Below are 13,234 nucleotides of genomic sequence, written 5' to 3'. Positions count from 1 at the left end.
CAACACAAGGCTATCTTGGTTGACTTGCTAAGTGAAGAAGAGAAGAGTCATGCAATGGTAAATTCTTTGACCAAGAATCTTTTTGTTCACTAACCATTGGCTAGAACTAGTCACACATTCCTGGGAAACCAGGAAGTACAGTTTTCCATGTGCCCAGGAAGTAGAGGATGTTGGTGAACATTAATGATGTCTTCCACACCTCCCCATCTTTTTGTTTATCTGTCGTGATCTCCCAGGAGAAGGAATTATTATTTTGATTGATCAGATTCCAGGGCAGGGCATGTTTACTAAGAGTAGGAGGGCCACAGTATTTAAAGGTTACATAGTTGCATTTACCTCTTTTCTGAATCCTATTTTTGCCATCTTGAACAGAATCCCTTTGTGACCCATGCTATTACTCTTACGTTTGGGAGTTCTTAATCCTTCAGGATTGATAGCTGGCTAGCAGTACAAGTGGGATTTAAGAGGGAACATGAGACCTGCCTTGGGTCTCATGCTTCAGAGAAACTTATCATAAAACTTCCTCCTGGGGTATCAGAGATTTGACCAGCTAATAACAGAGTCAGTCTTTGGTTTGCAATTCGGCATTACTACTTATGGGAAGAGGTGTCCTGAGGGCCTCCAAGAGTATTTGGCAAAGCATAAGTTAAGTATTCCTGGGTGTCCTGGTCAACTCCCATCATAATCCTACCTTACATACCACCAAAGCATGTGTGTTCTTTTCAGGAAGTGAAGAATTAAAGAAAGTTATGTTGTATCTTTTCCCATTCAATGAGGTAGTAGGCATGTATTTATTTATTTCAGATAATCAGAAATTTGAAAGGGATTCCAGATAAACTTTTTATTTCACTGTTTATCTCCTTTCTGTTGTTGCATGTACTGGGTATTCCAAATTCTAAAAATCTCTGCTTGTTATGTCACTTGTATCAACTATCAACTTTATCATGAACTCTTTCTAGATTTAATTAAAATTTACTCTTCTCGTGAGCCCAAACATTAGTAAATTAATCTCACTCTTCCTGAAGTTAGAGTGGATTGTTTCCTTGTCACTCCACTTAGGTTACACATTCTTGAGAACAAGGAACATGTCTGTGTCATCACTGCATGGTCCATAATATTGGGCATGGATGGCCTGTGCTAAATAAATAATAATGTACTTATAGGCTACTTTGGTTAAAAAGCAGCCTTCTCTCTGTAGTTGTCAAATAGATTTTCTTGCAATTCCTTTCTAGCAGGAGATATTTGCCCTGTCCTAAATGGAGTCCATTGAAGCCATACAACCAGAACTTCCTCATTCCCCTCTTGCTCACCTCCAATCTCCCTGTCTTCATTCTAGTCTCTGAACAAGTGTTCCTTTTTATAACCAAGTCTGACAATCTCTTTCTTTGGATTCCATTAAGAATTCTGGGGGTAATTTCTCTTTTCTTCTCCTTTTTATGTTCAATTTCTCCCGTGTACAGATGCCTTTCACTTGACTGAGAAACTTGTTAAGGTCTTTCCTTTTTTTTTTTTTCCATTTCAAGTTTTTGTTTAAATTCTAGTTAGTTAACATATAGTGTAATATTGGTTTCAGGAGTAGAATTTAGTGAATCATCATGTACATTTAACACCCAGTGCTCATCACAACAAGTGCCCTCCATAATACCCATCACCCATTTAACTGTTGAGGTCTTTCTTAAAGGTAACTTACCTTTTGCATGCCTTTTCGCTCAAGTTAGAGTCCCATCTTTTCCTTTGTTTTCCCTTCCAACATTCTTGGAGGCCTGTTTATATCTGCTGCCTTCATTTCTAATACTCTATGTCCCACTGAAGGCTGTTAATGCTCCACTAATTATAAAACACAATAATTCTTCTTCTATTTCATCCTTCTAAACATTTTTTAAAAAAGATTGTATTTATTTATTTGAAGGGGGTTGGGGAGGGACAGAAAAACAACCAAAATCCCACTGAGTGGGAAGCCCATCGTGGGGCTCAATCCCAGAGCTCTGAGATCATGACCTGAGCCGAAGTCAGATGCTTAACTGACTGAGCCACCCGGGAGTTCTCTCTTGAACATTTTTGCAGCATTTTATTCTTTTATCTTCTCCCTTCTTCTCCTTCCTCCTCCCCTTCCCCCCCCCCTCCTCCTCCTCCTCCTTCTTCTTCTTCTTCTTTTGGTGGCTCTCTCTTGGTTTATAGGAAATCATACTCTCCAGGTGGTTCTCAATCTCTTCTATGATAATCCCTTCATTAACTCATCTTAAGGCAAATGCTTCAGAATGCTGTCTACTTTCTGCTTTATTTGGCAATGTCGGCCACCCCGCAGGAGAAGAGACTTATTGGTTAAAAGATAGTGGAATGCAAAGCAAACAATCTGCGTAGTTCTTCTAGGACCACATACAGTGTACGCTATTTTAAAAAAATTTTTCTCACAGCCCATTTTCCACACACATCAGACAGTGATTCTGCAGGTAAACAATTCTTGAGTGGTACACACGACTTTATGAAAGTAGTCTACCCAGCATCTAATGATGCAAAACCCTTCTGTCATGATTGGTTATCAGTGTGAAGAGTTTCCAATCCTGAGCAAACCAGAAAGGTATTCATACTCTCATATTTTTTTGACTGAGTTTTGTGGGGGCAAGCCCCATTCTGAAGAGGTTGATGACTTTACTGTCTAATTTTTTATTTTTCCTTCCAGAATGGGTTCTGGGTGGTTTCCATGGATGGTGGCTCTCCTAGTGAGTGTAATCCGACTGGATTCCTCCATGACTCAAGTCAGAGACTCTCCAGGTAAGAACAGAGCAAAAAAATTTTTTTCAGTTGTGTATGCAAGAATTGACATGGGGGAGGGATGCTTTTCCCTGTAGGTCCAGGCTGCAGACCAGATTGAACTGGCTTCTGGCTTCAAAGTGTTCTTCCCTTTGAAATTAAAATATGCCTCCCCTCTTTACCACACACATTGGACTGCTGGGAAAAGGGACTTCCTACACCAGAGCCCAGCTTCAAGGAGAAGGGTGCTAGGAAGAAGGGAAACATTTTGTCTTGCTTAGAGTCCTTATTGTATCAATGCCAGTCTCAAGAACTGTATTAACTGGGGGTAGTCTAAGAATAGTTGCCATTTTTCCAGACAGGAGTTTGCTCTGATGGTTGCAACTGTTTTATATTTATCCAACTGGGATACATGTGGAGGAAAGAAATTGGAAACAAAGGTTTCTTCTATTGGCATTTATTAACCCCAGTTTTGAGAATGAAGAGAAGTTGAATGCAGTATGCCTGTGCTCTGGTTCCTGGGTATGTGTATTTATTGCTGTTATTTTTCTAGCCGAGGAGATGGGCTGTGTGAACATGAGGCAGTATTACACCCTGAAAACATATTTATCAGCAGAAAATAGGATAAATTGTGCTAAAAAAAGAGTTTGCTTGAATGTCAAAGTTTCATCAAATACAAAAGAGGAACAAACCTGGGAGGGCGGGGTGGGTAGGAGAAGATCTTTATTCTCCCAGAATAGAAACCTCTCTAAGCTTATAATGTCCATTAAGCAACACAAATGAAAAACAAACAAACAAACAAACAAACAGTCAGTTTAGATCTTAAATCTAACCCCAAAATAATTTCCTTTTTCTGATTTAAACTGTAAGAAGGAAGAGCACTGGAGGTTAGAGCTGAGTTTAGCTGCTAAGAGCTGATTCCTGCAGGAAGGATGCTGCCATCCTTCACACTCAGCTCAGTAGTTCCCAGAGGAGGCCTCTGAGTTTAGAAATGAAAGTAAATTTACAATTCAGGATCAATAACAATTATCCCTCAAGCCTTAATTCATGCCATTTCTGCAGGTGGATCTTTTCTGACCAACCTGCCTTATCAATCGATTTGAATTTCCTTTCATTTTTGTTGTTCTCGAGTGCATACAGAGAATTGTATCAATCTTACCCAGTGAGTTCACAGCACTTGGCAATCATTTGTCGGTGCAACGACTCTCTCCTCTTTCCTGGTCTGCATTTTCATGCCCTCCTTTCCTTACAGATCCATTCTAATATGTCTGGTGTGTCTTTAACTTTGAGGCTGGGCTTTAAGAATATTTAGCATTGTTTTTCATGTGTACTTAAAAATGTTAATAAACATTGTGCACTGAATCACATTCTTCTTTTTTTGGTCACCTAACACTATACTTTTGAGCTCTGCTGCAGTGTTGTTTTCAATGGAAAGCAGGTCAGGGAGGGTAAGTGGTTCTAGGTATAACTACTGGATATAGAACTAGAACCCAAATCAACTGAAACATAATCCGGGGCCGTTTACCACTTGGTTACTTAAAATTTTTCGGATCTTCACATCTATGACAGGTATCATTGTGTCTTAGTCCATTCTGGCTGCTGTTACAAAGTACCACACAGACTGGGTGGCTTATAAACAACAGAAATTTATTTCTCATGGTTCTGGAGGCTGGGAAGTCCAAGATCGGGGCGTCAGCATGGCTGTGTTCTGGTGGACACTCTCCTCCTGGTTCATAGGTGGCACCTTCTCCCTGTGTCCTAATGTGGTGGAAGGGTCTTGGGATCTCTCTGGAGCCTCCTTTACAAGGGCTAATCCCATTCATGAGGGAGGGCTCCACCCTCATGACCCAAGCACCTCTCAAAAGTACCTCCTACTGATAAATAACATCACCTTTGGGGGTTAGGATCGCAACACATGAATTTTGGGGGAGGGGCACAAACACTCAGGCCAGAGCACACTGTGTGCTCAGTGAATAAGAATTATACTCTTTCTTACCAATGAGAACAGATTACATAATTTTTTAGTGTTGAATTACACTGAAGAACATGAGCAGAGTAGACCTGGTATGAAAAAATATGTAGCTGAAACTAATCACTACCAACGTTAGTAAGGTGTCTGAAAGTAGAAAATCATAATGGACGATGGAATTATGTTTTTTTATTCCACCTTTAATGGCACAGTTTCATGTAAACCCCCTGCCCCCCGAAGAAGGTTTAAGCTAATTGTGTATCCCCTATCACCATGTTGTTGTAGCTACTGGAAGGGTAGGTATAGTGCCAATGATGCTGATGGCAATATTAATCTTTGAGCCGTGAATTAGAATTATTTTACTTCACACCAACAAAGTTAATGAAATCATTACCTTATTAGAGCCAACAGGGGGGTGAGGTCTCTAGGTAAGAGTGCAAGGGGAAAGGTCCAAAAGAAAATTTTTGGAGAAAACCCATAGTGAGGAAAAAGTATAAGGTGTGTTAGTTTCACATCAAAATGTGTACCTAGTCTGCATTTCTTTGCACATCCTCCCCCACCCCCACCATCACTCCCTCACTTCACTCCAGAAGGAACGTATAGAATGAACCTGCTACGGACAAGAGCACTATTGAATTATTTCATTTGGGGATGGATGTTTTTGACTTGATAACAAGGGGTGTTAAAACCTTGGGCTTCTGAAAACTTGGCTTGGAGAAACCGGCACAGTGTCAGCAAAACACAAACGGTCAAAAAATACTTGTGGAATGAATGTTTATGTCTCTTGGGACTCTCTCTTTGGCTTGCCTTTTTTGGGTTCCATGTCTTCTGTTTGGCTGGCCCAGTAGGATGGGCCTCAGGCTTTCTTCCACAATGGATGTCTCTTTGCTAAATGGAACCGGGGTGGGGCCCAGGGGAAAAGAGGCTACTTTGACCTATTTACTGAAGTTAAAAGGCCTCCTCTCATATCCATGTGGTCTGGCATAGTTTTACCATGTATGGGTTTCCACTTTTTAGTGGTGGTTGGGTTATAGTCTTTCTTGTTTTCTAGAAGATTTCGTGATTCAGGCAAAAGCTGACTGTTACTTCATCAACGGGACAGAGAAAGTGCAGTTTGTGGTGAGATTCATTTTTAACTTGGAGGAGTATGCACGTTTCGACAGCTGTGTGGGAATGTTTGTGGCGTTGACAGAGCTGGGGAAGCCTGATGCTGAGCTGTGGAACAGTCGGCCGGATATACTGGAGAGGAGTAGAGCTTCTGTGGATGCCCTCTGCAGGCGTAACTACAAGCTGGGTGCACCCTTCACTGTGGGGAGGAAAGGTGAGGTGGGAGGTGAGGTCTGTTGGGGTTCAGGAGCCTCCCGCATGTGAACCTGACCATGGGCTTTACTTCCTTATGATAGGCAATTTCCTGCTTCACGATATATGGCTTATGAGCAGGGAAGTCTCTGTATGTGTTCCGTCCCCAGTTGTGATTCACTCATTATACTCACAGGTCAAGTCACTGTGGTCTTGGTCCCAGACCCCCAAAGTTCTCAAGGACATTAAGGACCAGTGGGCTCTCGAGTAGAAGGGGTAATTGTGGGAGTATCTGATAAGGCCTAACTCCTCCTTGGGGCATTATTATACCCCGTTTCTGAGTCTTGGGGGCAGAGATTTCTTTCCATTTCCAGTTTCCCCTTGGGTGGTGTGAGAAGGAGATTAGGGGCAGAGATAGTCTCTCGAGGAATCTGTCCTGGCTTGGTGGTTTTCCTTCACAATGTCTCATTTTTCTCTCCCCTCCCAGTACAACCAGAGGTGACAGTGTATCCAGAGAGGATCCCGTCCCTGCAGCACCGCAATTTGCTGCTCTGCTCTGTGACAGGTTTCTATCCAGGAGACATCAAGATCAGGTGGTTCCGGAATGGGCAGGAGGAGAGGGTCGGGGTCATGTCCACTGGCCTCATCAGGAATGGAGACTGGACCTTCCAGACAATGGTGATGCTGGAAATGACTCCTGAACTTGGAGATGTCTACACTTGCCTTGTTAATCATCCCAGCCTGCTGAGCCCTATTTCTGTGGAGTGGAGTGAGAATCGGCTTCTTGTACTCTCTAGTTCCGACTCAGGGTGATGCCGCCTCAGCACAGGGCCTGTGTGACCTCTGCATTCATCTTGGTCCCAAGAGTCATTCTTCTTTCCCCTGATCTGAGGGAGTCATGGAAATCGGGTTCCTTGAGTTAGGGTGGGAGAAGACATGGCAGATATCTATGTTTGTATCTTCCAAGAAATAAGGAGGTCTAATCACCTCATCACTTATTTCCAACTGTGGGAACTAGTGTCCTCTAATACTTTGTCTTAGTAGGTTGGGGGGCATTCTCGTGGGCTGCAGGAATCAGTTACAGAAACTCCATGGGTGCAAACCTTGGCTTCAAAGAACCATTTCTAAATGTACTTCTCTTCTCCATAGCATTTGATTTGGTGTCCAGTACAGGCTCTGGGATTCCAAGAAGGCACACCAAATATTGGGAGCTTTCTACTAATTTTAAGACCTGTTTCCCATAGGAGCTCAGTCTGCATATTCTTGGAGAAAGATGCTAAGTGGAAGTGCAACCTTCCTGCTTGGGCTGATCTTCTTTCTCGTGGGGACTGTCATCTGCCTCAGGGCTCAGAAAGGTAAATGAGCCTCTCAAGAGTCCCCTTGCCACCTGCCCCATGGTTCTCCCATTTCCCACTTCCCCTAACTTCAAAGATGCAAGGCAGAGAAAGCTGATTATACTTCTCAGGAATCACCAGGATAGTCCTTTGCGGGGGGCGGTCAGCAGAGATGGAGTTCTGATATTTCGGGTCACTGCCCCACCCTTCAGGATAATCACAACATTTGGTCCTAATGAAGGGCGTTCTGTTTCTTCCCTCTCATTCCAGGATATGTGCAGACTCAGTTGTCTGGTGATGAGGTAATGTCTTCTTCCTTGTCTTTGGGTGGCCGATTGCTCTCCCAATGCTTTGGCCAGAGGGAGACGTTTTGGGGACAGGATATGAGGCTGGCTCTGGCTGGGTGGCTCGGGGTGCCGAGTCTCTGGAATGCGAGGGTGGGGTCCCTCCTGAGACCCTGATCACTGTCCCTGCAGGTCTCAAGCGCAGTTCCTTCACCACAACCATGCTAAGGTCCCAACCAAAGCTTCTTGCCTTGGAGCCTGAAGTAGTACCGAGGGGATTGAGCCCAGGACTAAGTGAGCCCTGTGACTTACCCTCACGTCTTCCTCTTTCCAACTGCGCTCTCCACTGTCTCCAGAAGACAAACACTCAGAGGCACTGTTTCTTTTTCACTGTTTTTTATGACCTATTTTCTGTAAAATAAAACTGAGATACCAATAACCACACAAAATGTAGAATTTAATGAATTACTTAAGGCAAACCCCCTGTAATCACCACTCAGGTCAAGAAATAGAACTTTACCAGCCATGCAGGAGTCTCCATGTACCTCAGACCTATCAACCCGCTCTGTCCTCTCAAAGGTAATCCTATTCTGACTGTTAGAATAACCACTTTGTTGTATTTTTTTTTATTCCCTATTCACTCAAGTCTGAATTCATGACAACATAGCTTAGTTGACTTTTATGCCTCATACTTTACTGGTTTCTTCTGTATCCCTTTCCCTCCCTTATGATTAATATTTTGAAAAGCCTGAGGTATTTGACCTGCAGAGTTTCTCACGGTCTGGATTTTACCAACTGCACGCACCTGGTGCCATTTAGCATGTCCTTCTGTCCTCTGCATTTTCTGCAAGTTGGCATCTGGCTGCAGAGGCTGGATAGACTCAGGTTTAATTTCTTTGGCAAGTCTGTGGGTGGCAATGTGTTTTTTCACCATAAGGCACAGACTGTCCAGTTGTGTCTCTTTTTGTGGTGCTGTCACTGTTGGGGCTCATTGCATAGGCCCTTTCATTCACTGGGGGCTGCAGAATTGGGATATCCTCATTCTGTCATTCCTTCTTTATTCATATGCTTAATTGCTTCCATAAAGAGACACTTCCCTTCCTTTACCGGTGGGCTGCCCAGTGGTACAGTGGAAAGAAAGGAGCAGTGTTTAACTCTTTCCCTTTATTAGTTTTCCAGCTAATGAATTTGGTTCCTACTATTATCCAAAGGTGAGCAGTTAGGTTTTACTTTTTATTTTTCTTTTTTTGTATCATTATAAGCTCAAGGATTTGAATGTATTCGATGGATTTTAGCTCATGGCAGTTTTTAGCCATGAGTTGAATCGTATCACTTGAGGTACATGGAAACTTCTTCAAGTGGCTCCCGAGTCCTTTTGACACAAGTCTTTTGATAGTTTCTTTGTTATCCGTTATATGGCAAGATGTTCCAGGTTTATTCTGCACGTCTCCTACCCAGACCTGCAATCAGCCATTGTTTTAGAAAGCCCTGGCTTATTTTAGTGGGAAATGTCGCTAAGACCATAATGTGGAGTTAGGAGTTTGTCATTATATCAGGTCTTCCTGGTGCAAGCATAAATGTTTATGTACAATGTTCATATTTACCGAAGTAAAAATTTATATATCTATAAATAAAAAATTAATCCCTTCTATATTACACTTGTGTCTCCTTTCTTCCACACCAACAATTCTGGTTTTCAAAGACACAGGGATACATACAATTAGAATACCCACCCATAACTCATTTGCTTTTACCACATGAACGCACACAGCAGTCTGATAATGATACTCATACTACAACCACCAGAATGATTACTGAAAACAGTTAATATTCCTTTTGCTTTGTTCTCTTCATCATTTTCCCTTTTTATAAGTGTCCTGTATCTATATTAATGGATCATACACCATTACAGAGGATACTTGCTCCCTTTTTAGTCTTAGTTCCGTGAGTAATAATATGTGCAATGCTGACTACTCTTCCTTATGTTGGTGTCCCTCGAGTACAGTGGTTCTCAAGTTGTGCTCTGTGGACTCCTGGAGGTCCTTGAGACCCTTTCGGGGGATCTGCAAGGTCAAAACTATTTTATAATAATATTAAGATCTTATTTGCTCTTTTCACTGTATTTGTACAGATGATGCAAAATCTGTGGTTGGGTAAAACTTTTGGTGCCTTAGCGTGAATCCAGGCAATGACACCAAACTGTACAGGTAATCATGGTATCTTTGACTGTCATGCACATGCAGTGAAAAATCCTCAAAAATGCCAGTTTCACTTAAAGATAGCCTTGATGAAGCAATAAAAATCATTAGTTTTACTAACCCTCGAATCTCAAGTAGGCACCTTTTTGATAATATACAGCGTGACAAATTAGTATTTCTGCTGCAACGTGATGGAAAGGCACTTATCTTATGGAAAATCACTGTGTAACTGCTTGAGTTGTGGATGAAACCAGCCACCTCCTCTTTTTCTAATGGACTGTCATTTTTCTTGAAAGAGTGACTGACAGACACAGTATGGTTATTATGCCTTGGGTATGTTGGGTAGACATTTTCTCAAAAATAAACAAAAGAAGTCTGTCACTTCAAAGAAAATGATATTGACAGTGAAAATCAGATTTTCCAGAGAAAATTAAAATTTTGGAAAACTTGTGTTTACCGCAGCTTCCCAATAATAAAGATTATCTGGATGAGATTAATGGTGACATTACCAAATATGATCTTTTCATATTGTTTAGTGAACCATGTCAACATTTTAGAGATTGGCATAATTCTGTGAACCCCTTTCCAAATGATCGATGCATGATACTGTGAAATTATCATGGTTAGAAGGTCCACTCAAAGTCAAGGTAGACCAATGAATTCTGACATAATAAAACATGAAAAGATCATTGATAAGTTTTCAGATTCCACATTGCAACTAATTTGCAAGAATCTACCATTCGTTGAGTTTTACTATCTTATCAAAGAAGAATATACACAATAACTGAAAGGCTATTAAAATTCTTCCCCTCTTTCCAACTACATATCTGAGTGAGGCCACATTTTCTTCATGTGTTTTAACCAAAACAACATATCGTTACAGACAGAATGTAGAATATATGACCAAGTGAGTCATAACTAAGTGAGACATTAAAAAGATTTTTTAGGGGCACCTAAGTGGCTCAGTCAGTTAAACCTCCGACTCTTGATTTTGGCTCAGTTCATGATCTCAGGGTTGTGAGATCAAGCCCCACATGGAGCCCTTCATGGAGCTGTTTGGGTTTCTCTCTCTCCCTCTCCCTTTGTCCCTCCCTTCACTCATGCATGCTTTTTCCCTCTCTAAAATAAATCTTTAAAAAGATTTTTTAAAATGTAAAAGAATTCCTTTTCTCTCACTATTTTTTCTGTGCTAGAAAATACAGCTAGTTTTCATAAATATGTTTTTTATGTTAACGTGTCATGGGTTTATCACTGTTATTTCAACAAACAAATATTAAAAGTTTTTCTTTTTTTTTTTTTAAAGATTTTTAAAAAAGATTTATTTGAGAGAGTGAGAGCACTAGAGAGAGAGAGAAAGCCCTAGTGGGGGGCAGAGGGAGAAGAAGCAGGCTCCCTGCTCAATAGAGAGCCCGATGCAGGGCTTAATCCTAGGACCCTGGGATCATGATCTGGGCTGAAGGCAGACGCTTAACCAACTGAGCCACCCAGGTGCCCCGATATTAAAAGTTTTTCGGTTTTAAGTTTTCATATGGTAAGTATTGCTTGCATTAACCCCACATAAACTAAAGCCCTTTGGAGTTCCCAGTAATTCTTAGGAATGCAAAAGGATCCTGATACCAAAAGCTGTGAACTACCGATATAATCATTGTGGTTGTCTGAACCTCTTTCTCTAGTTGCTTGCTAGGAAGACCTTATATTCAATAGTTTGAAAGTCAGTTTTGTTGGATATAAAAATGTTGGTTCCCATTTTCTGGTCTTGAGTATCTTAATAAGGTACTACACTTTTATGTAACATTGTTGTCAAATCTAATTATAAAGTCAGTTATTGTTTTTGCTGAGATGCCTAGGTAGTGCTTTCTTTTTCTTTAATGTTCAGAGATTTTATTAGAATACATCTTGGTTTTGGTCATCTGGGTTGAGGTTCTCAAATAAACCATATTCTCTTTCTTTCTCTTTTTCCTAAAGATCTTATTTATTTGTTTGTTTGTTTATTTATTTATTTATTTAGAATGTGAGCCTGGGGGAGGGGCAAAGGGAGAGGGCAGAGAATCTCAAGTAGACTCTGCACTGAGTGTGGAGCCAGACACAGGGCTCAATCCCATGACCCTGAGATCATGACCTGAGCCAAAATCAAGAGTCGAAATCAAGAGTTAACCTGCTGAGCCACCCAGGCACCTTGCCGTATTCTCTTTCAACATATTGTTAAAATCTTTTTTCATTTTAGGAATGCTTTATTGAATTTTATTTTTTAGTATTTTCTTTGGTTTTCCTTTTTTAGAAACTCCTGCTTACATATTAAATTTTTTTTGCATATCTTCAATATTTGCCATTTTCTTTTGAATCCTCTTGACCTCTCATTTCTTTTTTCTTTAAATTTTTCTTTTTTACTTCTTTTTTCTTTTGAGGGCTTCTTCATTGTGTCTATTTGTTATTTTGTTCTTTCTAGTTTAGTCTTCATTTCTGAAGTGGATTTTATTTCCAATTATCTTCTGAATACTGTGACCATATTTCTGAAATTAAAAAAAAATCATTATTTTCTTATTTGATAAATTCGACATGCTACATTTTGTAAATTTCAAGTGTACAGTGTGTTATTTTGATGCACTTATATATTGTAGTATGATTGTCATTGAAGCAATATTTAGTACATCATTATAGCACATCTTATAATACAATATTCTTGTCTATATTGAGATTTTCTAATTCTGATTTATGTTGCTATTTCATATCTTCTAACACTTTCTTAAAGACATTTAGCTTGTTTTGAAATAGAATATAGTTTAGTCTTTTTGGTGGTGTGATTTTTCTTGTGTGCTTTGTAAGGCACTTATTCTGTTTCATATTCCCTTCATATTGACACTAACTTTGTAGAAGATATCGCTTCAGTCCCTTTCTGTTGCTCTTTTTATATGAAATTGATCTTGAATTTTAGAAGGTGGCGTACTTCAGGATCATTGCCCACTTCACAGACCTCTCCTGGTATTTTTGCGTAATGCTAAAAAAATGGCCACTTTCTTGGGAGAGTTCCAGACTGTTTCCATCCCTCACTTCAAGCTTCTTTTCCTTCATCTCCTTATTTCTGCCTGGCTCAATTTTGATTCCACTACTCCTAGTGTTTTCCTCAGTGTAGAGCCCTACCTTGGAAAAGTTCCTGGATGGTCAGTTTAGAGAATTCTAAGGGGTGAGACTGCTCCATCCCCTTCTAACCTTACCCCGGCCCTTTGTGTTCAACCACTATTGGATTGGGCAGGTCCTTCCTAGTTTCGTCTGCTGCTCTCGTATTGGTCTGCTGTGTTTTCCAGTGAGTATCTGTTGACTGGGATTTATCCTATTCTTAGACATGTCAAGTGCCTGGTTGCTTCCACCCACATTCTCCAGCACAGACACTAATTCCAGGGA

At 40.7% G+C, this 13,234-nt stretch overlaps 1 protein-coding gene across 3 annotated transcripts; it reads left to right on the top strand.

Moving 5' to 3' along the window:
* Positions 1–2,610: 2,610 nt before the first annotated feature.
* On the top strand, positions 2,611–9,277 carry LOC123790948 (HLA class II histocompatibility antigen, DO beta chain). 3 transcript variants are annotated; one of them, XM_045795557.2, is made up of 6 exons: positions 2,611–2,772; positions 5,775–6,041; positions 6,507–6,788; positions 7,264–7,374; positions 7,624–7,655; positions 7,830–9,277. In XM_045795557.2, the coding sequence occupies exons 1-6, from the start codon at positions 2,682–2,684 to the stop codon at positions 7,863–7,865; spliced, it is 819 nt and encodes a 272-aa protein (XP_045651513.1). In that variant the 5' UTR covers positions 2,611–2,681; the 3' UTR covers positions 7,866–9,277. The 3 variants fall into 3 exon arrangements, with proteins under 3 accessions (XP_045651513.1, XP_045651512.1, XP_087714254.1); XM_045795556.2 differs by having other exon boundaries at positions 5,772–6,041; XM_087858128.1 differs by having other exon boundaries at positions 2,644–2,772; positions 5,772–6,041; positions 6,507–6,584.
* Positions 9,278–13,234: the final 3,957 nt, after the last annotated feature.

This window comes from Ursus americanus, chromosome 32 (genome assembly GCF_024610735.1).
Source record: "Ursus americanus isolate L20-20 chromosome 32, mUrsAme1.1.p, whole genome shotgun sequence".
Lineage (NCBI taxonomy): Eukaryota > Metazoa > Chordata > Mammalia > Carnivora > Ursidae > Ursus > Ursus americanus.
Note: the sequence above shows the minus strand (reverse complement) of the source record. Positions and strands in the feature narration are given on the sequence as shown.